This window comes from Lontra canadensis, unplaced genomic scaffold (assembly GCF_010015895.1).
Source record: "Lontra canadensis isolate GAN:19392208 unplaced genomic scaffold, GSC_riverotter_1.0 scaffold1, whole genome shotgun sequence".
NCBI classification, from domain to species: Eukaryota; Metazoa; Chordata; class Mammalia; order Carnivora; family Mustelidae; genus Lontra; species Lontra canadensis.
This window is the reverse complement of record NW_022630995.1, coordinates 98386352-98413948: the sequence shown is the minus strand read 5'-3', so window position 1 is coordinate 98413948 and position 27597 is coordinate 98386352. Positions and strand designations below refer to the sequence as shown.

The 27597-nt window shown below is 42.6% G+C and overlaps 1 protein-coding gene and 1 long non-coding RNA gene across 2 annotated transcripts in view; one reads left to right on the top strand and one right to left on the bottom strand.

The window, feature by feature from the left end:
- Positions 1 to 300: 300 nt before the first annotated feature.
- ETNPPL (ethanolamine-phosphate phospho-lyase) lies at positions 301 to 17989 on the bottom strand. Its single transcript, XM_032860128.1, has 13 exons — positions 17775 to 17989; positions 14581 to 14699; positions 14157 to 14316; positions 12278 to 12352; positions 9765 to 9855; positions 8566 to 8682; positions 6596 to 6678; positions 5766 to 5991; positions 4698 to 4852; positions 4220 to 4309; positions 3675 to 3805; positions 2718 to 2785; positions 301 to 1635 (listed from the first exon to the last, which is right to left on the bottom strand). Exons 1-13 carry the CDS (start codon positions 17828 to 17830, stop codon positions 1504 to 1506), a joined length of 1503 nt encoding a protein of 500 aa, XP_032716019.1. The 5' UTR covers positions 17831 to 17989; the 3' UTR covers positions 301 to 1503.
- LOC116869152 overlaps positions 16632 to 27597 on the top strand; it is a 30506-nt gene continuing 19540 nt past the window's right edge. Inside the window, exon 1 of the long non-coding RNA XR_004382974.1 lies at positions 16632 to 17210. This is a non-coding gene — a long non-coding RNA (uncharacterized LOC116869152). The remainder of the gene's footprint in view (positions 17211 to 27597) is intronic.

Below are 27597 nucleotides of genomic sequence, written 5' to 3'. Positions count from 1 at the left end.
TTATACTTAGAAAACTTGTAACAAAGGTATGGGTTGTTTTTGCCTTGCTCTCTTGAACATACATACCCTCTCCAAAAAGAAAAGAGTTTAAGTACTGTCTGAGCTTGCCCACATGGGGTGCTCACAGGATGTGGATCTGCTTGGTGAGGATCTAATTAGCTGTTCCGTAGAAGCCAGCTACAAAGACCTCTACACTCCCTCCTTTTCATCACCTCCTGGGAACCAACTTCTGTATTATCCAGCCAGAACCCACAGAGTCAGTGAAACTTTTAGGTGGAAAAAGTATTTAATAATGAGACCTTGCTTTTTAAAATAGCATTTTAATTAATCACAAACTCAGAAAGGAAGATTTTACAATTAATTTTCCTCCTGACATCCCTCTCAGTTATGAAACAGCCATAGCAAAATTATTCTCCCTCCTGCATGGAACAAAAACCAAAATACAAAGTTTAATAAGTCTTCAGAAGGCCACAGAGAGAGAATGGGAAGGGAATACGGAAATTCAGATTTCCTCCAGTTCAGTACATCGGCCTCCAAGTGAATGTCTCACGGTACCAGCATGTTACAAAGAGACCCTTGAGGTTCCAGATTTCCTCACTTCCCTTGCCCAGTGTCTGGTTATAAATGTGGGTGTGTGTATGTGTGCACGCTCCCATTCTTATGTGTGCGGGGCTGTGCGTGGTACTGATAAACTTGATGAGAAAGGAAGATGGCTGGTTGAAAGGTACCTTCCTACCTGACAGGTGAGTGACTTGCCAAGGGGACACAACCTGACATACACGGAGCTGAGGTCTCCTGACCAAACACAGCGCTTTGGCTACTGCTGCTGTTCCAGCTGCATCAGTGCGAGTGTTTCTGAGTTTACTCCTTGTCCTTCTTGCTGACGCCAGGAGCCCACCACGACTCCACAGGACCTTGACTAACCTGGTCCTCAGCCAGAGGTCTGATTTATCCACTTACTTCTTAACACTGGCTGTAAGCGACTTTTTTCCAAATGGTTTTGATTTCACCAGCCCTAATATTCTCTGCAAAACAAGAGGACACTTTTCTAGTAAAAATGTTTTGGTTTACATCATCTTTTATTATAGCCCCCAAAATATATATACATTAAATCAATGAAGAATGATTCCTTCGTATTTTAAGGCATAAGTCTGCAAAGGTAATGAACCTATAGTGCTTTGTTCTCTCATTTCAAACACTGAAACGGAGTAAAGCTGCCAACTTCATTTTCAATTTGAAGCATGAATTTAGTAGAATAAATAAAGCACTTTCGGAAATCTCCAGTAAGGAATTAACAGGCTAGAGGCTGAACTAATCATCCTGACATGGTTTGATTATCACTTGGCTTACTCTTTTCACTCCGTTACCTTTTTATTTACACGTCGAAATGGAATGCAAATTCTACCGGTAGAGGGTACGATAGAGCTGCTAGGAGGAGAGAGAGACACTTCCAATGATTCTCTATAACCCTGGACATTTATCCTGCTTTACGGTGTTCATCTCTCATGTCTTGAGCTTCTTACTGAGCAGGGAATGTTTATCAGTGCACAATCCATTTCTCTTTCGGCTGGGATTTTCCCTGGCGTCCAAGGTGCCGTCATCAAGCCATTCCCGTGAGTGTGCTTCGTTTGGCATCTGTAAGACAGGTGCGCAGACTCCAGCGGGCGGCCGCTCCACCCCACCCGACCTCTGCAGGGCTCAGCCCCACACACCACCACAATGCCCCGCCATCCTCCCAAACCCTGCCTAGACTCTCCCATAGACATCTGAAATGCAAGGTCAACATAAACTCCGAGATCCTGAGCCAAAATTTCAGGAACATGGGTGCTAACTCCGATGTGCGATTTCCCATGAACTCCCTTCTCCTTGTCAGTGCACGCTCAGTTCTCAGCTACGGTCCTGTCCTGGACTTGATAATCGAGTGTCAAACTGCAGAGAAGTATGGTTTTCGCGACCTGGTCTGCATTCCACCAAGAGACAGAAGCTGTCCTGTTAGCAAATCATTTGCTCTCAATTCAAAGAGCCTAATGTTTCTGCACCAGGAAAAGGGCTTTGCTGAGTGCTCGGTACGCGCAGGCGGGCTCAAGGCACTGAGTATTCCTTTATGCATCGAAGTCATAAACAAATAGCAAATTATGTAACAAAGCCTCTCCAGGGTTCACCTTTCTGTTTCCGGGGAGTGCTTTCTCAAACCCGGGCAGCTCAGGGAGAGAATGGAAAGGCCCTCTGCTGGAAGCACATCAAATGCAGAAACTAGGCCACTTGGTGCCAGAGGCTTCCCAGGCCCCTGCCACCATCCGTGACGGAACACTGGCCTTTCGGAGCCACGCGGCTAATGCTTCCGCTGATTTTAAAGGGTGATGTGTGGGAATCCAACCCAGTGTCAGGTGGCCTGCGGACAAGTAGGAAGGAGCTTAGGACATCAGTTACCATTTCTCTCAATATTTTGCTGATTCCCTCTGCTGGCCAGAGGGTTTTTTTGGTGGGTATGGGAAGGATTCTGTAAGAATGGCTCTCTGGCTTGCTTTCTTTCAAACAGTATGACACTTGCTTTGAAATGTAATAGTGCATTCAAAATCGCAACACTACGCCAACCCCAGCAAAGGTGGATTTTATTCTAAAGGTTATATCGTACAACTTTTTAAATTTGCCTTCCTTTTAATTGATGTTCCAAAGTTTTAAACTTTTCCCCCCAAAAGAGAACAGCAGACTCTTACCTTTGCTCTGCATGGAGCATTCTCAGAGATCACACTCTCACTTTGGGGTCCGATGCCTTCTTCTAAAACTACATCAAGGAAGATACAATGGAGAAGACAGAATAACATAAAAATCTTAAAAAAAAAAAAGACCTCTTTGGTGTCTATAGAAATACCTTTAATGAAGAACTGAGAAGTAAATGTAATGCATTTAAAACATGTCCCTATTAGAACGGCTGCTCTTAGACTTTTATTGGCACATTTCATCATTTTCATTTACAAGGGCCGCTGAACCTCGGCTGGGTACGCCTCGTTCACTTTATTCAACGGAAATATCCAAATTTATTCAAAGAAAGTGTTCTAACATTTGACAGTACGTTATGTTTTCCAACAGGGTTTTCGCCACTAGTTTACTCTTCAAGTTCAATTTATGCTCCTAACAAAAAACCAAATGAACCTTATTATATAGGTAATCAAAAGATAAATTCCTATGACAGGGGTAGTTCTGAATGGCAAACAAAAAGCCTCAAAATGTAACAAGTGAAATACACATGCAAGTTGAATGACTCATCGTATAGCAAAGAATTGTTAACCTGTAACCCATAGTTTTTATTAATAATGTTTCTCCTGTTTTCCGGGGAAGAATGCTAAAACTCTACACATCACTGCATCTGTGGTGCACAGGGCAAGGCAGACATGCAGTTTTCTTTTTTAAAAAGTGAATTATAGGGAAAAAATAAGGCTGTGCCGTTCCTTAAAAACCCAGATCTGGAGCTGTGGGAGTGCATGCAGACACTTTAGAGTTAGCTAAGAGTCTACAGAGTTATTACTTTTCAGCTATCTTTTCCTGGTGCTACATAAAGTTACCCATCCATTTCCAAGCGCCTCCCCTTCTGTCAGAAGAACACACACCACACCGTCATGCCACGTATGACCGGGTGCGGGATGGGGAGGCATCTGAAATGTCTGCGGACAGACCTGTTAGAATCTCATCAAGTTGATCCACCATAAACTTAGCATCTTCTTCTGTGAAGCACATAGGTGGTTTTATTTTCAGCACATTTCGGTGAGGTCCGTCTGCACTGAGAAGTACTCGCTTTTCTTTCATCCTATTTAGAGCAGGAAATATTCATGAGTGCATATAACTGGTAACCAAGATTATTTAAGAATGGTGTGAACAGGGGCGCCTGGGTGGCTCAGTCGGTTAGGCATCTGCCTTTCGCTCAGGTCATGGTCCCTGGGTCCTGGGACATGGGCTCCCTGCTCCACAGGGAGTCTGCTTTTCCCTCTCCCTCTGCCCTTCCTCCCCCTTGTGCTCTCTCTCTCTCAAATAAATAAATAAAATATTTTTTTTTAAAGAAAAAGGAATAGTGTGAACATAGAGCAGTTCAGTATTCTCACGCAAGCAGCCCACATTTATAAATTGAATGCACCTCTAACTTCCCTTATTTGGAGAGGTGGGAGGAAGTACAGGAAGCTTTCAAGTGGGGGGAGACACCAGGCAGGTGTGGGGGTGCACTTACTTGTAGATGATGTGTTGAGCTTCCTCTGTGGCAGGGGTCCTTTTCTGACGGTCCTTCACCAAGTCAATTCCGATAAACAGGCCAATGCCTCTGAGGAAGGTAAAGAAAGAAAACTTGACAGATGCTCTCTCAGACACTGCATTGTCATAAAATACTAACACTGTCCCCCAACTTCAGTTTAATTTGAAACTGGATTTGATTTGTCATCCAGTTTTTTTCTCTTTACTTTTTTCTTTTTAAGTATTTTTTAAGTATTTTTTTTTTAAGTATAAAATTGAGAAAGATATACAGCCAAAAGTTAATAGTGGTGATATCAGTGTTCTGGATTAAGAACGAGGTTTGTTGTTTTTTTTTTTTTATGTTCTTCAATGTTTTCTAGATTTAGTTTCATGTAATTTATTTTAAATTTAAAGACAAAATTTAAGCTATTTTCATTGGAAAAATGAATAACCACATGACACATTCATGATAAACATACCTGATCTCTCCTATCAAAGTATGTTTAGCCTTCTGTTTATTGAGTAACTCGGTAAGATAATCCCCTACTCTAATGGCATTTCCTTGAAGGTCTTCATTTTCAATTATATTCAGGACAGCCAAACCAACAGCAGAAGATACTGGATTTCCTCCGTACTGTAGAAAAAAGGTTAAAAAACCATAATGGTTGAATTAGTGGTATTGCTTCATCCATGAGAAATTTGGCTCATACATAAGCAGGTAGAGATATAATTTCAATAAATTTTTCCCTTGTGCTGTAAACTTTTTAGATTTAGAATATAATGTGATTTTATTTGTTTATGACTGAGTAAAAATTCATTCCAAATTATATTTTCCATGCTGCATGACTGGTATGGAGGACTATCAGGGAATTTATTAGTTCAACCAAACAAAAACCAGACACTGCATTGGGAGCTAAGGATTTCAGAGTATGGTTCAGTGAGGGGGATACGGGCTTCTGTACCTGGACAGTTATGTGAAAACAGCTAAGCAAGGACATTTTCTCCAAATAATTTATGTACTTAGATTTGATTCTTACTTTTAGTTGTCACAAGTCCTATGACACATACAGCACAAACTATAATAATTTTTTCCAAGCTTAAAGTTCACGACTTTTGGGAGGTAAAACCAAGGAAATAAAACTTCCTAAAGATAAAAAATTTAGTATCTCCTGTGACAGCCATATAACATTTATAGTACTGTATCATCTAAACACTTTGGAAATGTTTGGAGAATTTAAATGTGATATAAAATAAAGAAGATCATATCATCTGTGGGTGAAACATCATAACCTCTAGAGTTGAGCAAGGCAACCATTTATCACTGGAACAATTAATCATTCTAGAAAGGGGAAAGAAACACAGGGAAAAATACAAGGAGAATTATGCCAGATAGGATGAAATACGGTTAGATCGAAGTCTGGCTGAGGACCTGGGGTGGTTAGCTGGCAATACTGAACCTTATTCTTTATTCTTTACTACAATGGCAAGAAGTGTAAGAACACACAGTATTTTTCCTTCTTAGCATAAGTTGGGAGGCCAACATTTACCGTATTGAAATATTCCATCCCAGAACTGCTGAAGGCTTCTGCGATTTCTTTGGTTGTTACCACGCATGCCATTGGGTGACCATTGCCCATTGGTTTTCCCATTGTGACAATGTCTGGAACAAAATCTTCTCCGTGCATTTGGAAGCTCCAGAAATGTTTCCCAACTCGACCAAAGCCCACCTGAACTTCATCAGCTATAAACACACCTCCTGCTCTGTGGACATATCTGAAAAGCAAAAGAGAAATCTTGGGTCTTCAGGTCACCAAGAGTCCCCAAACCCACCCACAAAGATACAGATTATGGAGGACATAAAAAAATGTTGTTAACTTGAGGTTTGGAATAGTTGTCAAAACCATTTCTGTGCTCAAATCCCCAGTGACATCTGCATGATGTCACTGACTTTGAAATATAATCACACATTTTCCAGAGTAGACATGTTCTTATTATTCAGTTTTTTTGTGCTGCTTCGAGTAAGCCCTACTATGGCATTTTAAGTGGGAAGAGAAAGACATGAACAAGAAGTAGTGTTTAGCAGGCTTAGTCTTCAAATGTTTACTTATTGGTAAAGCATGGGCACCAGCCAGAGAGGATGCCAGGCTGGGGACTGGAGCAGAGCCCCGGAGGCCCCCCCCGCCGGACCACATATAAATGCTTTATTTGCTGGATCTTGGGAAGGTGGAGAGGTTCTGGGGAGTCCTGGTGTGGCAGGTATGCCGAAGTGGCTATTGCCAGCTAGTCCAGAAGTACTTCGATATTTTAACCAGGACGGCCTTGCAGAACTGTCACCAAGACTTCAGTTCGACCCAGAGAGCCCAAGTCAGGTACATACTCTGCCACTTTCTGGAAGTAGCCTGCTGGAGGTATTATTTGTCCGCCACAACTCTGCATGGATTCAGCAATAAAGGCAGCAATCTATACAAGAGAAGATGGGGTCAAAGTCCATTAGGTCCCCCTTGAACCCCCTAAAAAAGAGGACTTCTTACAGAGCAGGTTATTTGCAAGATGGTTGGGAATGGCCCCATGGCAAGAGGCAAATAGGCCATGTGATGACAAAGACAAGAAGAGATAGATGTCCGTGCTGGAAAAGCAACTGATCTGAAATTCATCCGTTTCTGAAATTCTAGAGTACCGGTGAAACCACTGTGTGAGAAACGGAGGAGAGGGCAACCTCCGGTTCCCCATTATTAATTCAAATGCAGTGTTTTCATTAGGATCAACTGAACAAAAATGATGTTTTGATCCGTCTTTGACACAATCTTCTAAAAAAATTACCCAGGTGCTAAACCCATTACCGTGGTGCCTGTTTCCCCAGCTGGGTGATGAGGACAGCCTGAGCCTGGAATTTGCTCTCGGAGAAGAGGAGGGTGACTGTGGGCCACACGCATTAGTTACTGAGCTGTATTTCTAGTTCTTACCCTGAACCGGACTTAACGGAATCAGGCAATTCACAAGAGGAATTGCGGAGGAAATGCTCTAGAGGGGAAGAAAGGAGGAGTAGAAAATAGGTGACAACGAACCAAGAAGAGAAAGCACAGACAAGATGAGACAGGAAGTCAAGAGAACTGAGGTTTTCGTCCAGACTACATCTCAGTAACTGTATTACCTTGGCTTAAGTTCTTCACTTTTAAATATTTCATTTAGTAGCTATAAAATGAAGCCACTGGACTTACGAGATTGCTTCTCTAAACTCCTCCGACTTTGTAAGCACATCTATTATTCTGAAGCACCCATCTTTTATTTTCTCATTGCTTTCAGCATTGTTAACAGGACAGCATCGGGTCCATAACTACTGGATGTTAATGTTCTCAAAAAGTTATCCATACCCTTTTAGCAGCAAAAAAAACCATGTGATCTTGGTAATGTAAAGTTTTTGTTTTGTTTTGTTTTTTTCCTGGAAGCACTCTCTACCATTCATGTAAGGAGGGATGGGCTGCCCTTGAAGAAGAAAGGCATATGAAGGTCCCCGTAACAGGGAGCACTGAGGGCCAGCTACACAGATGTCACGTCTGGAGATATGCAAATGACTCTCCAGTCACTAGGATAAAAATATTTACATTGGAAAAAGTAAAGTCTTCATTTTTATCTCATTAAAAAATTTTTTAATTTCCCTGTTTATGCCATAAGCCAGTTTAAAGGCAAAGCATGTGTCCAGTCACTTTAAAACTCCACATGAGTAACCCCCAAACAGGTGGGAATTTATGTTAAGCTGAAGAGAGTAGGGTGAAGACTGAAAAAATGGAAACTCTTCTTCTTACTGTGGAGGATTCTGGTTCTGTCTTTGAAGCCCAGGCTCAGGTTGGGGAAACATTTGCTCTGCCTTGGCTAACGCAGGCTCTGCAGCTTCAGGAAAGTTGTACCAGTTCGAGGGAGGCAGCAAGGCCTCCTGGGCCTGGGAGCCTGCATTGGTTCAAAGGGCCCAGGGCCACTGGGCCTCTTCCCTTCCCTTCCTCTTATATCACTCCCCTACCCCATGGTATTTTCATTTGGAAGAGTCTGTCCATGGGCCTCTCCCCCTACCTCTTTGGGCCAGAGTTTGCATCCCACTGGGAAAATGAGAAATTAGGCCACCAGTTCTAAAACAGGCAGAGTGATTGCATTTCCAGAATAAATAAAAATAGATAGTCTTAGTGGCTTGATCATAATAATGCACTTTTTGAAATACAAACCAAGTGAAATGTAAGCAGAGATAAACAGAAAGGAATTGAGATCTAATCCTTTTCCACCTCGCCAGTGTGTCACAGTGATTTCTATCCTCTTTACAAAAGATGGTAAGCTGTTTCCAAAGCTGTAAATACAAACCTTCCTTCCATTGTTATGAGCTTCTTTAATAATTTCCTTTACTTCATCTGCATAAGCGCTGGCTGGGTCTGCATGATCTTCTCTGTATTTGCCTCTGTAAGTATCTGGAGTTGGTGCCTGGAAACAACCAAATGGTAGTTTCTTAAGATCTACGGCAAAGAAGGATGATCCCAGGGTCTTGGAATCAAGCCCCACATTGGGCTTCTTGCTCAGCTGGGAGCCTGCTTCTACCTCTGTCTGCCTCTCCCTCTGCTTGGGCTTTCGCTCTCTCTCTATCTCTCTGACAAATAAATAAAACCTTTTTAAAAAGTACTGTGAAAATATCTACTTCTGGGACAAATGAACTCTAAAAAAAAAAGGCATTTCCCCACAAGAGCATATTGGAAAGGTGATTATGTGAGTTTAAGTGACTCTAGGTTTTTTCGTTCTGTTTCCTTAACACTTCTGAATTCTGTGAAAACCAAGACCTTGGTATCATGAACAGGAACTTGGATTTGCTCCTAGGACCTTTATAAGTCAAGACTGCATCCCTATTCGAATCAAGAGCAAATTCACATCCATAAGTGTGATTATCGTATTTGAAAATTTCAAGGGATGAACATTGTATTAACTATTCTACACCGAAAATAATACAACACTTACCAACTCTACAGCAAATTGTAATCATTGCAAAAACTAGAATGCCTTAGTACTGATGCCAGGTCTTACCATTTTGAAAGAAGGAATTGACGATTCTCTTAAAGTCTACTGATCCTTAATTAAACTGCCAGAGTTTTAATGTTTCAAAAACAACTTGACTGGTTTCTTTATTTTCTTTATTATTTATTTTACTTCATAACTCTACATAATACTTTAGCATAGAGCAGTTTAATTTTGAGATATTCATACACACTAGATTCAACTCCAAATCTCAAGCTGGCATCAGTAGACAGGAAAAGAAACTGAAGACCAAAATAAAATGATAGCTGTGAATAACAGCCTTCGCTACCACCACACTAAGTTGATTGTGAAAAATCATCAGTGGATTTTAAACAACATTCTGTCATTGACTAGCTTTTCGACTGTGCTAAGTCACATAACTGCTCTAGATCTTAGTTTCTTTTTCACAGTTTCATTTTGATGAAAGGATTGAGCTAGATTATATCATTAGGCATTCTTCCAGAACCAGCTTTCTGATTCTTGGACTCTAAGATACTCACCACATGCACAAATGCTTTCTTGACATCTTTGCCCTTCCGGAATTTATATGGACTGATCTCAATTAAAGATGACAGGTGACCATGATAAGCGCTGAAAAGAAAAAGGATAGTAACCAAAATCATTCAGAGAAGGAAGTTTTTGTAGTATATGAAAAACAATAATGTGTATCATCTAAAAGAATCTTAACCTTAGTGCCAGATTTAACTGTAAACGATCTAATTCTTTGTGGCAAGACTGGCCACTTCATTTATCCAGTTCTCCTTAATCATGTAATAAAACACAGAGGAAACCAAGTATGGATCCTCATAGACTTTTTTTTAAGCAGGAAAAGAAAACTTAATTTCTTAGGATGATATTAGATGTGCTAAATTAGAGTGTCTAAATTCAAAAATTATTTTCTATAGATTCACGGAAAATTGCTAAGTATGTATTCTTTAAATGTATTTGACAGTTATATTCAGGTGAATTTTAAAAACAACTTTTTATCACAGAATGAGTTGTGTTTCTGTCAGGAATCGTTTCTGTGGGATGTCGGATTGCATATGCTGGACAAATACAGCTTGATAAGAGCAAAAGATCTCTTCAGGAAGAACTAAGATTGAGAGGTGACCAAGTGACTGTGAAGTTTCTTTCTCTTGCTTAAAATACAGTTTTCTGTTTCTTGCTCAGAGGCATAAGTGGGAGATCTGGAAAAGAAATTTTTAAAAGTCCACAAACAGATAAAACAGAGAGGACTTCCCTTAACAAAATTAAAGATGCTACAGAACCATAGTAAGTATGAAAATGATATGTATGTGACAGTAAGTATGTATCAGAATGAGAACAAAGAGAAGACTGGGACAGACACCAGCTCAGAGACACCTCCACACATAAATGTTAATGCAGTGGACACCCAGTGGATTTCACAGAGGCAGGAGAAGAAAAAGAAGAAAACATCTTTGTGATCTGGGGGGGTGTGGTCCGTGTAGGGGGAGCGATATTAACAAAACATAGAACACATAAACTATACAATGAAAATGTTATCTTTTTGATTTGATTAAAATTAAAGATTTCAGTTGAAGGATACCATGGACAAAGCTAAAAGACAGATGATACAGTGGGAAAAGATATTTTAAATGTTTCAAACGTAAAGAGATTAATGCTTACAATGGCCATTCTCAACTCGGCCTGCATCACTTGGGAAACTTGGGAATCACTTGGGAAACTTAAAAATACAGTTTCCTGGGATCCACCCCTGATTTTTTTTAATTGGTCTAGGGTGGGGCCTGGGCACTGGAATTTAAAGAATTTTTTTCCCAGATAATTTTAAGACACAGTCAAGTTTGAGATCTTCTGATCTAGACTGTATAAGCAAACACAAACCATCAAGAAACAGAAGGGAATCCCAACAGAAAAATGGGCAAAGAATATGCATTCTGGTCCTGAGAACCTAGGAATATGTCATATGGCAAAGGGGTGCTTGCACGTTTGATTACATTAAGAATCTTGAGATAAAGAGATAATCCTGGGGGGTGGGGAGTTCAGTGGAATCACAGGAGTCTTTACAGGTGAAAGGAAGAGGCAGCAGGATGGTAGTCAGAGGTAGAGGAAGCGAGGTGAGGATGGGGGCCATGTTAGGATTGGTGGAATGGTTGCTCCAAAGAGGGGACCCCTGCGCAGACAGCCTCTGCAAGCTGGGTAAGGCAAGGAAACAGAAGAAGCCTCCAGAAGGAGCACGGTCCTGTTGACATCTTTATTTTGGCCCAGTGAAGACCCATTTTGGGTTTCTGTTGTACAGAACTGTGAAGAAATAAATTTGTGTTGCTTAAGCCACTACATTTGTGGTAATTTGTTAAGGCAGGAAAGAAAGTGAATATATGACCCACCACGTAAAACAAGAGAAGCCTATATAAGGGCGAGAAATAAGGTATCTGCTCAATTTAACCCTCTGTGACTGAGATGAGTGGGGTGGAGAAGTAGGAAGAACATTAAAAGAAAAAATCTTAAAGATGGGGTTGTTAGCTTTCTTGTTTAAAATGGAATGAAGTCACATTAAGGAGATGAAATTCAATAATGGCTGGTAATTGTCGCAAACGAATGAGAAAGGACTATCTTTTACTTGGTTTCTTATTTTCTTCAAAATTTGCTCGACATTGTTATCTTTCGAATTGATTACAGTGGGTCATCACAATGGTGATGTGAATGTATAGAGTCTGAAGAAATTAATTATATTTTTATTTGGAAAATACTGAGTTACCCATTAGTGAGGCTCAATAAACGGTTAGTGATTCAGGCAAAGTCCATGAGGCCATGGCCATAGCATTCAAGAGAGACTCCCCCGTTTGCAGGAATTTGATGGAATTAAGTATTCTTCAGGGTTTGCCTGGCCTTGATACCTTGGTACACAATAAAATCACGGTGCCATATATCCGCCCTCCTCCCCGAGTGCTTGTAGTATCAGCACGGACAGGATCAATACAATTTTGTCTCTTGAAGGAGCTTCTTGCTTAGAAGTCTTACATCCCAAACTTACTGGTCAAGAGTGATCACATCTTGGTGGCCTCTGAACTGCCAAGCCAAGCGTAAGGCCAAGTCATTGGCTTCAGATCTATTAAGAGAACACAGAGAGGGGTCAAGGTGACGTAAGTCCTTTTCAAAATATTGCAAAATGTTAATTACAAAAGTTGTAAGGTCCCAGTTTTTCAGAAATGTAGGGGGGAAATAAGTACAAGTCCTCTCTTTGCCCTTTAGTCTGCCCCCACCCCCAGCAGTCTCACTTCATCCTTCTCATACAAGTTCCCCAGATGTCTTCAATAAAGAATGAAACACACAGAAGAAACCCGATGCAAAGGATACGCTGCTCATTTCAGACTTCCGCCCAACTCAGCCGCGTGAGTAGGGGACTGACTTCGAGGATGTTAGGAAGCCCACATTAAGCCTGATCTCGAAGGGAGGAATGGGAGAACAAGAGCCCATTAACAGACCTCTGAACTATGTTGCACTGACCCAATACGGGATGAGCTCCTTATGGACAAAATAAGGCTCATAATTTTTCTATCTGGTTTACACAGCCTGAAGACACGAGTCAGACACAGAAGAAAATAATCACAAGTGGGATGTTTATTATCCGCCCAACATCATGCTCAGTGTTTGCTTGCATTTATTCTCGTAACTCCTTTGCAAGGCAAGTGCTGCCTTTTTGTGGATGAAGAAAGAGACTCAGAGAGGTTAAGGAGGCAGAGTAAGTTCTCACAGCTACTAAGAGATAGAGCCAGCATTCAGACCAAAGCCTGTTTAACTTCAAGATTATTCTCTGTACTTGCCCAGGTTCTATCATCTCCAGTCTCTGGGGACAGTCTTTGGGGGCAATCCCCCTTTGACAGTATAGGATTCTTTAGAAGTGAAAGTCAAATATGATGGTATTTAATTTATTGAAGGCAAAGATGCTTTACAACAATAAATTAGATCCTAAAATACCTACCTTAACTTTTTACTAAGAAAAAGGGACGATCTTTAAACTTGGTTTTAAAATCTCATTGCAAAGACAGAAGTGAATCACAGAATCAAACATTTACAGAATTTCCAATAGTTTTAATCCACTTATACTTAATTTCAAAAATACAAGTGTACACTGTATGCACAGAGGAAATCCCAATATAAAATTGCGTTGCAAGCTTTTCACGTCAGTAGACATGTATTTCCAAAAACATATTTTTAAGGTCTGCATAATATCCCACAAAATGGATATATAACTTGAATTTACAGAATTTAAAAGTTGGAACATATCCATTCTTTTGAACTTACTCCTTCCTTTTTTGTATTTGTGTTGAGGAAATTGCCTAAGAAACAAGTCAATCAAAAGTCTTACAGAAGTTACAGCTTGTTCAGTAGAATTCTTCTTTTGTAAAACCCCTCATTCATGCCTTAAAGAAACTACGGAGGCCCACTGATTCTTTAGTTACTTACTCTACTTCCTGAGGAGGTGAGAGCCATCTGACAGGTTAGGTTTTATCTTAGGAACCCCAGGCTTGGATATTTTTGCCGTAGTTACCACCCAAGTATCTAACCTTCAGAGATAGTAAAGCATGCTAAGTAATCTTTCCCCATCTCTCTCCAAGGAAGCCACAGTCATGAGAAGTTGAATGGCATGCTCACGTTAATCATCAGTGGCTGGGTCAATCCCCTAGGACACACTGTTGGAGAGCCTATCCACCACAAGCTCAGGAAGTAAAGCCAAAAAACGGAACCATCAGGGCCCCATTGTGTGGTCACTTAGTAAATGGCAAGAATCTCCGGAAACCCGAGATGTCTGGGCTCCCCCAGGAAATCAAGAAGAAAGGTATGTGTGGGGGCATATAAAAACAGATTGGGGGGAATGGGGTCGGGGGGGGGGCGGGGAGCTGGAAACATACCCTGAGTTGGTAAAATAGCAAACAGAGAGTTTCTCCGGCAGGGTTGTTACAAGGCGCCTGGCGTACTCCACGATATTGTCGTGAAGGAATCGAGAATTGGTGTTTAGCAGCTCCATTTGCTTCACGGCAGCCTTGACCACTTCTGGATGACAGTGTCCCACTAAAATGCAGAAGACAAAAACCCAGAAAAGGAATGAGGATTCTAAATACCCGGGAAGTTGGTGGGATTCTGAAGCAAGGGGGAAAAAAAGATAAGCTTCTTTCTCTCCACACTCTGCTGTTAACCTGTTCTGGGCTAGGACTATGGGCCCATCCAGCCAAGGAACAGCAGCCCCTGTACCTCCCGGGGCAGATATTAGTGGTGCCATGTCTGCCCCAGTCCACAAATGTACCCTTCCAAGCGCAACAGAGACAGGATACTTACCGTGGGCCACATTGTTGATGCAGTCCAGGTACCGTTCTCCTCTCTCGTCAAACATGTACTGTCGTTGGGCTCGCACTATTTTGATGGGATCCGCAGCAAAGAAAACTTTGCATGAGGGTCTAGAAATAAGGAAAGGAAACACTTTGATCTGGAAGGACTGCTCAGTGTTTTTCCTTCTCAATGAAGGTCATGATCAGTGGAAATTTATAGCTACATAAAGGAAAGGGAAAACACAACCTGGGTGACATACGTTATTATTATTATTATTATTTTTTTAAATTTCATATTAGCCTGGAAACTTTTACCTTAATCCCCCATTGGTGACCCTGCTCACATTTTGTATGTTTGTTATATTAAATTTGCCATGATTTGACAACTGTTTAGAGGCACCTGGGTTCACTCTGACAACTCTAATTACACAAACCAATAACTAATACTCCTCTGGGAAGTTTTGTCCTACCAGAAAATGAAACAAACAAACAAACTTTTTTTTGAGGTTTATGATGTGTCAGGACCTGACAAATATTACGAATATCATTTCATTTAATCCTGCCAATAATCTTATGAAATAGGGATTATTATCATTCTCATTTTTATAGGTGAGGAAACTGAGGCACAGAAAAATCAAGAAACCTGTTCAAGATTACAGCCAGGAAATGGAAAAAACAGAATTTGAAAGTAGACCGTTCTATACTGCAGCCCAAAACAGTGTTTGCTTGCTTTCTCTTGCTCCCTTTGTAATCTAATCGATAAAGAAATGAATAGCACTGAGAGCTAAATATAAATAAACTGGTAATAAATACTATAAAAGAGATTTTTATAGGAGACCATTTCCAAGCCTTTTGAGGGGGTATTTGTCCTGTACCAAAGAGATTTTCAATTCTTAAATAATGAAATGATTTTCAATTCTTAAATAATGAAATCCAATTATTCTTTTAACCTCTTAATCCATTATTTTGAGCAAAATAAAAGGTCATCCCTATTTTTGGTTATTTGGATGAATGTCTGGAGTATAAACCTTAGCAACATAGAACCATCACAAAGTTTTCTGATGTTGGCCCTATGGACATGTAGAAACTAAAATGTAATAGATTCTTATTATTAATATTATTATTACTTAAAGATTTTATTTATTTATTTGACAGAGAAAGAGCACAAGCAGGGGGAGAATCAGGCTCCCTGCTGATCAAGGAGCTCCATGAGGGAATCTGTCCCAGGACCCTGGGATCATGACCTGAGCCAAAGCAGGTGCTTAACCCAGTAAGCCACCCAGGTGTCCCTGGAATATATTATTTTTATTTTGGTGATTTTGCATGCACAAACAAAAATATGCGACATGCGTTGCAGGTATTTTGGAGGGTAACTAGATGTTTATATATTAAATTGATATGCAAGTGTTTAGGAGGTATTTTAATTATTGTGTATAGGTAATCTTAACTTAAAATTGTCTCAGATTAAGCATCATCAGTTAAAATGGGAAACAATATTTAATGAGAATTTCTTATTGGTTCAATCCCAGCTGTTAGCTTATACCTCTGAGTTAAAAGCCAAAGCAAACCTTTGTCATGAATGTGGGCTGTGAACTGCAGACTTCACCTTCTCTTGCTAAGGGTATTTTCCACCTCGCCACTCAGACTTCAGGTAAAATTCTTTCAGGCTGTCCCTGCTTACATTCCTCCCTTCACAGAATTTCTTCAGTTCACAGTGGAAATCACTGGGTTTGCACTGGACTCTAATTACATTGCAGGATTGAAAACTAACAGAATGGAGTGGTGATTAGAAAAGGACAAGGGGGGGGGGCACCTGGGTGGCTCAGTGGGTTAAGGCCTCTGCCTTCAGCTCAGGTCATGATCTCGGGGTCCCGGGATAGAGTCCCGCATGGGACTTCCTCCTCTCTCTCTGTCTGCCTGCTTGTGATCTCTCTCTGTCAAATAAATACTTAAAAAAAAAAAAAGAAAGAAAAGAAAAGAAAAGAAAGAAAGAAAGAAAGAAAGAAAGAAAGAAAGAAAGAAAGAAAGAAAGAAAGAAAGAAAGAGAGAAAAGGACAAGGGGTGGCTGGGTAATGAGGGAGGAATTGGACCATTTTGGCTTTCCCTGCGTGGAGGTGAGAGAGCTCAGCCAGTCTCCTAAAAGGCCATCTAGAAACTTCCCGGGTTGAGACCAGGAGATGAGTAGGAGCAGCCGCCTAGTATTTCTCAGAAGAGAATACCAGTTCTTTTCTTTCTTATGTCCCAGTCCTCTCTCACGTTCATCCGCGACACTGCTTGTTAATTACGTGTGACCATTGCCGGCCTTTGACTTGACAGTGGCCACAGTCATCATTGATATTTACAGGTGCCTTTTTAAAAACCAGATTGTTATTATTAACGCTTATTAATCTCCCTTGCTGGCTCCCGTGAAGCAGAATGTTACTCCTACTTCCACAAAAGAGGAAATGAAAGTAATCTGACAGAGGTCACGCAGGTAACGAGACACCCTACTAGGGCCAGAGCCCAGGCCAGACTCCGCGTTCAGTCCCGTGCTCTAACCAGTCTTCTACCGAGTCGTTTATAACACGGGCGAAGCAAAAGCAGACTGGAGAGAACACTGCTCCTTTTCATTGTACTGAGGGCACAGCTTGGGAGACCAAGGTGGGTAAGTGGCATTTTTTACCCTTCAGAAAGTGGTTGTAAGGGTTTTTTGTTTTTTTTTAAACTGCCCGGATTAACCCTTTATCTAACCAAACATGCAAGAAGAAAAAGTTCACTTTCAGCAAAAGCTGTCAGAATTCGTTTCTGTTCATAGCCAGTATCCAAAATATTTTTTCAGTTCCTAGTTTGGAGGAACGTTCGAGTTGGTGGGATTTGGCGGAGAGCTACCCAGCTTCCCTCGCAGCGCCCATCCCTGAACTGGAGTTCCCCTCCTGGGGCATTAACCCTCGCGGTTCAACTCTTCCCGCCGCCCGCAGCCCCCACGCACCCGCGGGCTGCGGAGCGCAGGGACAGCGCGCGCGGAGGGGCGGCGGGCACGGGGGGCGGGCGGCGGCGCGCGTGCGCAGGTGTGGGGCGGCTGGGAGGTGGCCTCTCGCGTGCACCCCGCCGGCCTCAGCCCTGTCGCCGTCCCGCTCGCGGCTACCTCCCTGGCTGCGGCTTCACGCCCCCTGCGCTGGTTCTTTCCCGGCTCTGCGCCTCTCCTCGCGGCTTTGGAGCCCTCACCCGATGTGCTTCCTCCTCAGCTCCAGGGTGTCCTGCTTGCTGTACAGCTCGCACATGGTGGCGCGGCCTCCGGGCGCTCCCCGGGGGTCCCGGTCGCGTGTGTGCGCCTCCCTCGCAAGCCAGCGGGCTGCCTCCGCGGCGGGTCTTTTCCGCCTGATCCCTCCTGGGGGTCCCTTTGCCCTGGGCGTCGGAAGTCACCCGCGGCATCAACTGGCTGGGGTCATCCCCCTTTTAAGTCTTGTCCTGCCTTCGCCCTTCGCCAAGCCCCACCCTCCCGTTCCCCTCCTCCGCCGGGTGCCTGCTTTGGCAAGTCGCCGGACTAGCCACTCAATCGCCACCACCCCTGCCCCTGGTCTAACTGGCTCCCGTCCCTGCCCCGCGCTTCCCATTTGCCCTCCTAATCCTTGCTGCTGCTTCGGACTCGCCTTCAATTCCCCTAATTTGGCCTTGCCTTCGCCTTTCGCTCCTGCCGGTGAATTCCTTCCTTACCTCCTCCTTTCTCGTTTCTTTTTGGTGTATTCCCTTATGTTCTTATAAAGGTCTGAGTTAACCCAGACTCTACAGTTGTCTCCTTTCTCACTTTGAGCGTATTTCACTACCATAACCTGTAACTCAGCAAAAGTAACAAGTCACATGCCCTGAAGAAAAGTAACAGGGGACTCAGCTCGGTACTTGTTGGGAATGATAATGTATACAGTGTTTCAAAGATCCACTTTAACTGCACTTCTAATTTCTCTACTACTATAGAGATTATAAAACATATACCTTACCTGGTTCAGTTCTTGAGACAACCCTGAGAGATGATCAGATTTATCATGCCATTAACATATGGGGAAAGTGAGGTTATTCCTTGTCCCATGATTACATGTCTACCTGGTGGTGCCCTTGGAATTCGTTCCTAGGTTTCTTGACTTCCTTTGGGATGATCTTCACACACGGATTAAATTGGAGGTTCAATATCTCGGCAGAGTTAATCCTAATTCACTATACCATTAAGTCATGTTATTTTAAGAACTAAACATCCTCTGCTTTGAACTCCCCTGTTCTGTAGATAAGAGCAGTAAGGCACAGAAAAGGTAGTCCTATTCAAGGTCATGCAACTACTTAGCCATAGAGTTTAAACTAGATCATTTCATTCTTTCTGTGTTTTGAAAGGAAGCGAAGAAATTTACCTGTAACAACACACTTGAAAAATGTTTGCAGACAATCTTCCTCCTGAATGAAGTTATAAATTTACATTAAGGTACTGCAGAAGCAGTATTACTGCATTGCCTAAGATAAGTTGAGAAACCGAGTCCTATGAGAAACAGTGTGGTAAGAATCCTGGGTGATTTAAATAAAGGGCAGAGGGCACTTAGGAAACTTGCAAGAAATCCCAATCACATAATCTTGGTCTACTTCCATACTTGAAAGATGATGCCAAATGTACATTTATTCTCAAAACACCTACACCTGGTGAAATCACAGATAAGCCATGCTTTTTCTATAAATCTCCATGGTTTCCTATTATTCCCAGTACTTTAAAATATGTTCTGTAAATAATGCTGGACCAAGAGTCTTAGGGCCCAGATCTGGTTCTTCCATAAATTGGTTGGGTTTCTTGACCTTTTAGAGGCCAAATTTCTTTGTACTAAAATAAATAAATAAATAAAAATAAAAATCTCTCTTCCACCAAAGTATTACAAAGAACGCTTTAAAGTATTATAAAGTCCACAAACAATGTGGCAGGATCATTGTTAAGGTCTCAATGATCCTATTCTTTTTTTTTTTAATACCTGACCTCTCAGCAATTGACCACTCCTTTCTCCTCAAAGCATTTACTCTTGATTTCTTGGCACCACCACACTTCCCTCATTTTCTTCTTCTGTCACTCAACGTTGATATGTTCGTATCTCTGAGGGTAAGGTCTTGGGCCATTTCTTTTCTCTGTGCTCTTTCCCAAGGTAATCAACCATGACTCCTTTGGACTGAGGACCCATCAAAGTGCCACATTTACATTTCCACCCAGATCTTCTTGGTCCCAGACTCTCATATCTACTTCCTTTCTTGATTTCTCTACTTTGATGTTTCATAGATACCTCAGCCTGAATGAGTCCAAAATGTAAGCTTTGATCCCCACCCCCAAGAGACTGCCTTTGATAGGGCTCCCCCCCCAACCAGACATTCATGGGCTCATTCAAAATATACCAAATGCTCACTGTATGTCCCTGAATGTTTCAGTTGCAGGAGAGAACAGTGAACTAGACTGAATGGACACACCCTCGGTGGCTTGTGCACTGGCCAGCATAGGGCCACTAGCCACCAGTGATTTTTGAGGACTTAAAATGTGCTAGTCTGAATTGAGATGTGCTCTCAGCATAAAATATACACTGTATTTTGATGACCTTATACAAAAAAAAAAAACCCTTTAACATTTCTCATTAAGTGTTATATTGCTTACTTGTTGGAAAAATATTCTGGATACATTGAATTAAGCAAAATATGTCATTAAAAGTAATTTCACCTCTTTTTTAAATGTGGCTTCTAGCAAATTTAAAATTTCATATGTGGCTTGCATTACTTTTCTATTGGATGGGATTATTCTAGATTAAGTTAAATTATTTTTAAGCCCTGTTGACTCCACTTCAAAATACATGCTAAATCTATCTGCTACCACCCTTTGGAAGCCTTCTGCATTTCCTCCAAGACGTGTGCAGATGCATTTCCTTGTTTCCCCCTCCCGCCCTGTGCAGACTCAATCAGATCCTGTCCTTTCCCTTCCTAAAACCCAGCAGTGACTTCCAGCTTTCTTCTCCAGGCTCAGTCTCTCCTGACCCCCCAACCCCATATTCCTTGTCCTTTATGACTTCAAGACTGCATCAGAGAGGTCATTCTTGACTGCTCTGCCTCATGTAATTTTCAGTTAATTAAAAACATCTCTGTTCCTCTGTCTGAATCCCCTTTTTGGTCTTTATCTGCCTTGTTCATCACTGTACCTCAGCACTATCACTACGCTTGACCTATGGTGGATTGATAAATATTTGTCGACTGATGGGCTGACTGACTGAAACAGGAAAGATATTTAAAGACTTAATATCTTGCTTTGAAGATGAAATTTCTTACAGGCAATATAGCCCTTGAAACTGTTGCCTCTATTTGCCGGTTGATGGCCAGCTTATATTTTAACCATTTCTTTAGGAGAGAGATGCTCAGATTCACTATCTTTTATGGGAAAACAAGTTACTGTTGCAAAAAAGTTATTTCCCCATTGTCTTACTTATTTCACAATGTGGAATACTATAATATTACATTAGAATTATAGTATCAATGAAGTACCAGGGACAGTTTTCAAATAAAGAGTAGACATATAATAACACCAAAATAAAGATAGATGAAAGTCAGCAGTTCACCCTTTACAAAGTTTTGTCAAAAAACAAATTCTAAGATATATTTTGGGTATGTTTTCTTGTGTACCTCTCTGTCATATGACTGTCTGGGAGGAGTGGGTGCTGGAGTGCCTTTCTTCCCGGAAGTAGACACTGTTCAGTTTTGGTCTTGATCCTATCGATTGGATCACACTATTGAGTGAGTTCTGACCTGAAGACCACAGATCAGTCAACCATCTAGGCTTGGCCAAACAAACCATACTCTGCGTGACTGATATGAGAAGACACAGCATGCATGAGCTTGGGACCATCAGAATTTCACTCAGTAGTCTGATGAGAAGATTCTAAATGGCAGGTTCCAATTTTCTTGTCAGTGAGAAACAAGCCAAGGTGAGTGAACTCTATGTCCCCAACAATAGAGGCCCTCCAGCTTATTATACAATACTCAAGATAGAATGTGAACATTTGACTGGTTCTTCACTGTTTCCTGTTACCCTGTCCTGCCCTGCCCTACCCTGCCCTTTCTTGAAATCATACATCATCTTGGACAAGTGCTGGGTGTGATTTTTTTTTGACATGACACACCATATCCACAGAGGGTCTCCTTTGCCCCGACAGACCTTGCACGAGAGCGCGGGTCACATGTCTTAACTTCCCCTGAGAGCCCCCACCGATGTCAGCATGTGTGTACAATTGTGCACTCAGCTCCTAGTTCGCAGCAGGAAGAACCTGACAGGCCCTTCCATCCCTGGGACTTGAACACCTCTTAAATGGAGCCATCTAACTACTCACGATGTGTGCGTGTGTGTGTTCCTACGGTACACCGACAGCACATCGGGCTTGTTCAAACCTATTCCTCTCCTCTTTCCATCCTGAGGTTCCCCCTAAACTAAGTCCACAGGAATCTTCCAGACCTGTGATTGAGTGTAACAGGAGGAGCCTTCTGAGAGTGTGTGCGGTGATGGAGAAAGGTGATATTTTAAACACCTGAGGCTCGTCTTACATTTACTGGAACTGTAGCAGCCCAGAAACCATGTAAACACTCAAGAGGCTGGTACTGGAACTTGCACTTCGTGATGCCCTAGATGCAGACAGAGATCTAGAATATGGCCTCTGTTTCTTTCTAGTGAGTTTGTTTCTAGCAATGAAGGGGTCCAGAATATGCCACTGTGGCGTAAAAATTATTTTGAGCTGTGGGCATTTGAGAATCAATGGAGCAGGAAGGGGCTCTTTCCCTAAACTCCCTTTATCTGTCCAACAGCAGAGTCCCCGCCCCCCGAGCCCCACAGCAAAAACTCAAGTGTCATAAATCATCTCTTCCTCTTCACAGCCAGGGACACAATCTTACCACCTGGATACGAGACCTTCTGAACAGACAGTCACAAAACTCCCATACTCGCCAGTTATTCTCCTAGGGGCCCATTTAGCTTCCCTAAATGTCATTTGTTTTCCCATAAGTACTCTTTCTCCCCTTTCCTTTCTCCCATTAAGATGGTGTATAAGCTCTGGGACAGCTGGGTGGCACAGTGGGTTAAGTGACTGACTCTTGGTTTTGACTCAGGTTGTAATCTCAGGGGTGGGACTGGGCTCCGTGCTCAGTGAAGAGTCGCTTAAGACTTTCTCCCTCTCCCTCTGCCCCTCCACCCTCCCTCTCTCTCAAATAAATAAATAAATCTTGTATATATTTTATATATATGTATTATATATAATACATATATATATAAAGAGATGGTATGGGTGCCTGGGTGGCTCAGTCAGATAAGTATCTGCCATCTTAAGTTAGCTGTTGTTTTTCATTATTACTATCTTTGGAATATCCTTTAGTACTTGTGAAGTGTAATCCGAAATTGATGGACAGGGGCGCCTGAGTGACTCAGTGGGTTAAAGCCTCTGCCTTCGGCTCAGGTCATGATCCCAGGGTCCTGGGATCAAGACCCACATCTCTCCCTTTCCCCTGCTCATGTTCTTGTTCTCTCTCTCTCTCTCAGATAATAAATAAAAGCTTAAAAAGAAGAAAAGATGGTGTATAAGCTCCAGATTCTAACTGCCCTGTTGAGTCACATTTTCCTGTGTGCTTCTTCATAAACAAACACAAATTTTTATTGGGCAAATTGATAAAGGGGACAACTGGATGGACTGCACACGGGTTCCTTCTTACTCCCAACTGGGTAATATGCAACTATGCCAGGACCAAGAAGAGTTTTCCAAGGACATAATCCATGTAAAGTCTTGTTATTTTCCTCCAAAGAGCTGGCAGTTGTTGGGGGTAAGTAACAAAGTCCCAAGTTCAGCTACTTCTGGGCTGGGGCAGTGCATTGCTCTGCAGGACGCTTCCAGAATGCAGAAGGAAACCAATGTTCCATTCCATTGCTCTCCGTTCCAGCTGCCCCTGGAAGCTTTGCAGTCAGAGAGTGACGGATTCTCGCCTCTCTTGGCAGTTGGTCATCTACCGGTACTCAAAAAACTCTTATTTCAAGGAACACATTTTTTAAAAACACCGATATAGGCAATCTGAATGTTGAAAATATTTTTTTAAGATTTTATTTATTAATTTGACAGAGAGAGATCGTAAGTAAGTAAAGCAGCAGGCGGGGTGGTGTGGGGGGGAAGCAGGCTCCCCGCTGAGCAGAGCCCAATTCGGGGCTTGATCCCAGTACCCTGGGATCATGACCTGAGCATGAGGCAGAGGCTTTAACCCACTGAATCACCTGGGCGCCCCAATGTCACTGTCTCTTATTGTAATTATACTGACAGCCTCTTAATTACTCCAGCAGGCTTCTGCTTGGGTCCTCCTCTGGGGCCCTGTCCTCGAAACAGCCTCATTGGCTAGGAAAGCTCGGTCTTCCCACTCTCCTACAAACACTTCTTAATAATTTCCCGCTGGTTTTAGGACTACAATCCATGATCCTGAGCAAGGCCTGCAGGCCCTGTGTCTTCCAGCCTCCTGGTCTCTTCCAGTCTCTTGCTCCTTCAAGCCCGGGTGCATTGGCTCCCCGGAGCTGCCTCATCTGGGTCCTCCAGTGGGAAACCCTCTTGAGGCCCCAGGCTGCTCCCACTTCTTCCCCTTCCCTCAGGCCTCAGCCTCCATGCGAGGATTGCTCACCGTCAGCCACCACCCCACCCCTTAGGAAATCATCTCCAGCCAGCCTCTCTCTGTTAGGTATTTCCTCAGGAAATCCCATACTTTCCCTCAGGTGTGTTTGTCACAGTCGTAACTAATGAATAAATGAGTTGTATCACTGTGTGTTGAAGGAAGGTCTATATTTCCCTCCAAAAATGAAAAGTCCCACTGGCCGGAGTCCCACTCTATCCCTTGTGTCTAGTCCAGGGCCCAGCACGTAGTAGGTACTCAATAAATACTTTTAAAGTAAAGATCCTATGTGCTTACTGGTGTAATGGCGGTTATAGCTAACAAATTACTATCTCCATTTTCAGAGAAGGGAATGGAGACTCAGGTCATAGGCTGGGCTCCAGGCCACAGGGCTGCTTTGGGGTAGAGTGAGGTCAAGATCTAAATCTCATGGCCCTGTTGTTCTGTCCAGCCACCTGGAGTGCTACCTGGTGTGCCATAGTTACCTACCTTTTCCTCAGAACTCCCTCCTTAGGGATCCTGTGTTTATTTGCTTTTACACACTGCCAATCTAGTCTGCTGACAGAGGGTTAATGTGGCTCCTGCCAGTGTGGAAGTCTGATAGCATTAGCTGCATTTCCTGGAGAAAGTCTGTGTTGGGCCGGTCGCGGTCCCACCAAGAAACAGTCCTTAAGGCCATCACGGCAGCATTTGGCAGATGTGTTAGCTCATTCTATGTGAAAAAAAAAAAAAAAAAAAAAAGTCCAGAAACATCAGTAAGTGTATTGAGTCACAAATGGGTGACCCTGCAAGGAAAGGCGTGGGACCCAGGGGCACCCAGGCTTCCAGGCCGGCTGCCAGGATCAGCCTCCCTGGGAACTGGCAGGCCTGTGAGCCACGTGGCTGCCAAGTGCCTGGCCAACAAGATTCCTTTCTTCCTGACTTGCCTCGGAGGCTGAGGGAGATGGGAACAGGCCAGTCACAGCCAAGGTTATATAAGATGTATGTTTGATTTAAGCAGTGGAGATAAAGCAGTGTCAAACTTGATGTTGGATGTTTGGAATTATAAGCTTATAAAAGTGAAGTAGCCTGAGGTTTTCCTGACCAGCAGTTTCTGTAGCCTTGATGTTATTCCGCAGCCCAGTTTTCCCAGTGATAAAGACCTGTGGTGGGTTTGGTAGCTGCATGGCCACAGTCAAAGCGAGAGTTGTGCCTCCTCTGGGAAGGCAAAAAAACACCTTGAGAAGGTTTCTAGATATGAAATAATAGGCCTCAGGAGAGGGTCTTAAATAAGAGGGGCCCTGAGACTGAATGACTGTGTGAAAAAGGGGAAGGAGTCCTTGCTGCAGAGACAGAGGCTCAAGGAGAGAGGACAGAGGGTGAAGAAGAGACAGATGAGCCTCCTGATGGGAGCTGGGGCTTGGGTGGAAGGAAAGGTCTGAGAACTTTTTTATTTTTGAACAGAAGTACGGGGCTGTCTGGTACACACTCCTGGGACCACTGTGGAATTCGTGGGGATGGGGCTGGATCCTGGAGCTGGGTCCAGTGGAGAAAGGGAACAGCAGTCAGCTGAGACAGGACCGTGGAGACCAAAGTGGCTGGGACAGAGCAGCACCCCGGATGCTCTCCTCCCAAGATGCACAGAGGGGTTTGTAGAGACGGTTGTCTAGATTTCGAGGGGCAGGAGAAACCCCGCTGACACCTGGGAGGTGTCCGTAGAGCTTGTTCCCCAGAACTATCTTTTTTTCTCTCCATCTCTCACACCTCATTTCTTTTTAGGGAAACTGGGGTAGAGGAACAGGGGTTTTGGAGATAGACTGACCTGAATTTGAAGCTGAGCTCTGTTTCAGCTGCTTAACCTGTTTGAGGTGCAATTTTGTTAGCCATAAAAAGGATCTTCCAGGATACAGGATTATGGGGGCATTCCAATGACCATATCTCTCTTTTTAATAAGTAGGCTCCACCTTTGAAGCCCACCGTAGGACTTCAACTCATGGCCCTGAGATCAAGACCTGAGCTGGGATCAAGAGTCAGACACTTGATGGACTGAGCCACCCAGGTGCCCTGGGGGTGCTCAAATTCAATGGCAAATCATGCGTGGGTTAGAGCTCAGGGCCCAGAATCAGATTGCTTGATTCCACCATTTGTTGGCTCTATGAGTTCTGGGCGAGTTATTCAACCTCCTCTTATGGAAAATAGGGCAAATATTAGGTCGTTGGGAGGATCAGATGAGATAATACAGTAAAGCATTCAGAATAGTGCCTACCATTATAGCAAGTGTTTAGTAAGTGCTAACCACTACTCTTGTTATTATTATTACATATATAAGATGTCTGGTCTTAGTAGAATATTAACAGCTACTTTTTGCTGTTAATTTTATAGAAATAAACATCTAGGAATTCCTATGCTATCAACACATCTTTTCCCAAAAGAGTTAATTAAAAGAGAACCAAATGACTGCAAACATCAGGGATGGTTCATAGAAGCCTTAAACCCCTCTCCACTTACTCTGTCCTGTGTAAAGACTTCTGGCTACAAGGATTTAAAATGCTGTTGATGTATAAGTATATTTTATTTGCAAAAAAAATGCCATCAGTTCTAAGAAATATACTTTCTGTCTTTCCTTGAACTTCAACAATCTCCTTGTAAATTGAATGGCCAGTGCTCAGCCTCTCCCTGCCAGAGGATGCGCTGACTTAATGCTCCTCAGTTTTCTCCCGTGTACATTCATTTTCTTAGTATTGCTTTAGGTTGATTGTTAATGACTTTCCATTGTTATTTGAGGGATACATCTACATGCCAGAATTTTCAATGCCATACTAAATAAAGGGGTTTAAAAAGCATGTTCTGTAAAGTCACTGTTCCTATAAATTGTCTCTCTTCCTTTCTGGTCTGTGTTATTTTTGGGCTCTCTCCACTCAGAGAATCCCCTTTAATATTTCCTGCAGGGCTGCTTTAGTGATCACAAATTCCTTTAGTTTTTGTTTGTCCTGGAAAGTCTTGATCTCTCCTATTCTGAATGACAGGCTTGCTGGATAAAGTATTCTTGGGTGCATGCTTTCCCCATTTAGCATGTTGAATATGTCATGCCAGTCCCTTCTGCCTGCCAGGTCTCTGAGCACAGGTGTGCTGCCAGTGTTACGCGTCTACCCTTGTAAGGGCCTCTTGTCCTGAGCTGCTTTCAGGATTTTCTCTTACCTTGCTATGAATGCAGCAAGAAAATGTATATATTATACAATGGAATATTATTCAGCCATCAAAAAGAATGAAGTCTTGCCATTTGCAATGTAGATAGAACTAGAAGGTATTATGCTAAGTGAAGTAAGTCAATCAGAGAAAGACAAATACCATATGATTTCACTGATATGTGAAATTAAGACTTTAGGAA

Coding starts and splice junctions, on each gene's coding strand:
- ETNPPL (XM_032860128.1), bottom strand. CDS start 17,830: ATGTGCGAGCTGTACAGCAAGCAGGACACCCTGGAGCTGAGGAGGAAG. Junction 14,700..17,774: donor CTGAGGAGGAAGCACATCGG/GTGAGGGCTCCA, acceptor CCTTATTTCTAG/ACCCTCATGCAAAGTTTTCT. Junction 1,636..2,717: donor ATGCTCCATGCAGAGCAAAG/GTAAGAGTCTGC, acceptor CCTGTCTTACAG/ATGCCAAACGAAGCACACTC.